This window comes from Theobroma cacao, unplaced genomic scaffold, assembly GCF_000208745.1.
Source record: "Theobroma cacao cultivar B97-61/B2 unplaced genomic scaffold, Criollo_cocoa_genome_V2, whole genome shotgun sequence".
NCBI lineage: Eukaryota > Viridiplantae > Streptophyta > Magnoliopsida > Malvales > Malvaceae > Theobroma > Theobroma cacao.
Window position 1 is genome coordinate 8,740 of NW_017234887.1, and position 2,613 is coordinate 11,352.

At 40.3% G+C, this 2,613-nt stretch overlaps 1 protein-coding gene across 1 annotated transcript; it reads left to right on the forward strand.

The window, feature by feature from the left end:
* The first annotated feature begins 918 nt into the window (after positions 1-918).
* Positions 919-2,271, forward strand: LOC108663961. Its single transcript, XM_018129880.1, has 3 exons — positions 919-1,246; positions 1,358-1,650; positions 1,792-2,271. The coding sequence occupies exons 1-3, from the start codon at positions 919-921 to the stop codon at positions 2,269-2,271; spliced, it is 1,101 nt and encodes a 366-aa protein (XP_017985369.1).
* The last annotated feature ends 342 nt before the right edge of the window (positions 2,272-2,613 follow it).

Below are 2,613 nucleotides of genomic sequence, written 5' to 3' on the forward strand. Positions count from 1 at the left end.
GCCAAGTTACTTTTGACAATGTTAAAGAATATCTGTTGAGTCTGCTAGTGTTGGTACCACCTGTGGCAGAGAGACCCCTCCTTTTGTATCTGACAGTAAATAAAGGATCCATGGGATGTGTGTTGGGACAGCATGATGAAACTGGTAAGAAAGAAATAGTAGTTTACTACTTGAGTAAAAAGTTCATTGAGTACGAGTCCAAGTATTTCTCGTTGGAAAAGATGTGTTGTGCTTTAGCATGAACGACGCATCGACTCAGACAGTACATGCTATATCATGCCACTTGGCTCATTGCAAAATTGGATCCTATTAAATACATCTTCGAGAAACCATCTTTATCAGGTAGAGTGGCAAGATGGCAAGTGTTGTTGTCTGAATATGATATTGTATATGTGTCCCAAAAAGCTATCAAATAAAGTGCAATCACTGATTTTTTAGCGAAAAGGGTGGAGAAGGATTATGAACCCATGGAGTTTGAGTTTTCGGATGAGGACTTGATGTCAATATGCCAAACAAGTGAGGAGGAATCAGAAAAGAAAGAGAATTGAAAGATATTTTTCGATGGAGCTTCGAATGCCTTGGGGCATGGCATAGGGGCAGTTAGTGTCACCAAAAGGAGATCATTATCCCATCATAGCCAAACTCAATTTCTATTGCACTAATAATGTGGCAGAATATGAAGCTTGTGTCATGGGTCTTCAGGCAGCCATTGAGAGGAAAATTCACATTTTGAAAGTATTTGGGGATTTTGCTTTGGTTATTTATCAATTGCGGGGAGAATGGGAGACACGTGACTCGAAGTTAGTCCGGTATCGTAAGTATGTTTCAAAGCTGATTGAAAATTTTGATAAGATTTGCTTCACCCATTTGCCCTGAGAGGATAACCAAATAGCTGATGCATTAGCCACGTTGGCAGCAATGTTCAAAGTTGGTACCGATGTCAAGATTCAACACATCATGATTAATCTTCGAGAGTGCCTCGCACACTACTCCAGTGTAGAGGAAGAAGTAGACAGGAAACCGTGGTACCATGATATTGTGCATTATCTCAAGTTTCAGCAGTATCCGGAGCAAAGCTCAAAAAATGATAAGAAAACCATTAAAAGGTTGGCAATGAATTTCTTCTTGGATGGAGACATCTTATACAGGAGAAGTAGGGACCAAGTGCTTTTAAGATGTGTGGATTCAGCCGAAGCTCGAAAAATAGTTGAGGAAGTTCACGAAGGAATTTGTGGGGCACATGCAAGTGGGCATATGTTGGCAAGACAGGTCATGAGAGTAGGGTATTACTGGCTCACGTTGGAAACAAATTGTACAGATTTCGCTTGAAAGTGTCACAAGTGTCAGATATATGCAGACAGAATCCACACTCTTGTAAATGCACTGAATGTATTGACATCACCATGGCCATTCTCAATGTGGGGCATGGATGTGATTGGGTTAATAACCTCGAAGGCATCAAATGGGCATCGGTTTATTCTTGTGGTGATTGACTACTTCACTAAGTGGGTAGAAGTAGCATCTTATGCCAATGTGACCCAGAAAGTGGTATGTAAGTTCATCCAAAAAGAAATAATATGCCGCTATGGTCTCCTGGAAATGATCATCATAGATAACGCTAGTAACCTCAATGGTTCAATGATGAAAGAGGTTTGTGCCAAGTTCAAGATCAAGCATCACAATTCAGTGCCTTATCGCCCAAAAATGAATGGAGCGGTAGAAGCAACCAACAAGAACATCAAAAGGATAATTGAAAAGATGATAGATGTATAAAAAGATTGGCATGAGAAGTTACCCTTTGCTTTGCATGCTTATCGCACAACAGTCCGAACTTCCACGGGAGCTACGCCGTTCTCTTTGGTATTTGGGATGGAAGTAGTTTTACCAGTTGAAGTAGAAATCCCTTCCCTAAGGGTCCTTAAAGAAGTACAGTTGGAAGAAGCTGAATGGGTTAACGCTCGTTATGAGCAATTGAATCTCATAGAAGAAAAGAGGTTGACGGCACTTTGCCATGGGCAGTTATATCAAAAGAGAATGATGATGGCATATGGCAAGAAGGTACATCCTCGTCAGTTCCAAGAGGGAGAGTTAGTATTGAAAAGAATTTTTCTGAACCAACAGGATCCTCGCGGGAAATGGACGCTGAATTGGGAAGGACCATTTGTGGTGAAGAAAGCTTTTTCAGGAGGAGCACTAATTTTGGCAAAGATGGACAGAAGGGAGTTTTCCAACCCAGTGAATGCCAATGTTGTCAAGAAATATTTTGCGTAAAAAAAAAAGAGAAAGAAAAATTTTCAAGTTGAAAGCCTAAACAGGCGGCTTGAGTATGGGAGATGTGTTTACGACGAAAACCCGAAAAGGCGGTCTAGACACGAAGGAGGTCCAAATACTACAAGGGCTTAACACAAAAAGGATGAAAATTATGATCCGAGATGTTCAGACAAAAGACAAGGGAGTTGACGCTTGTGCCTACTTTGAGATAAAATTTCGAGGCTACTGTCAATATCTATCGAAACAGTCATTAAGAAATAACTGTATCTCTTTTGTATTAATCGATTTTCCCCTATTTCTTGTCATTATGCTTGATTGTAGAAACTTCCCTTTTTTCTAATG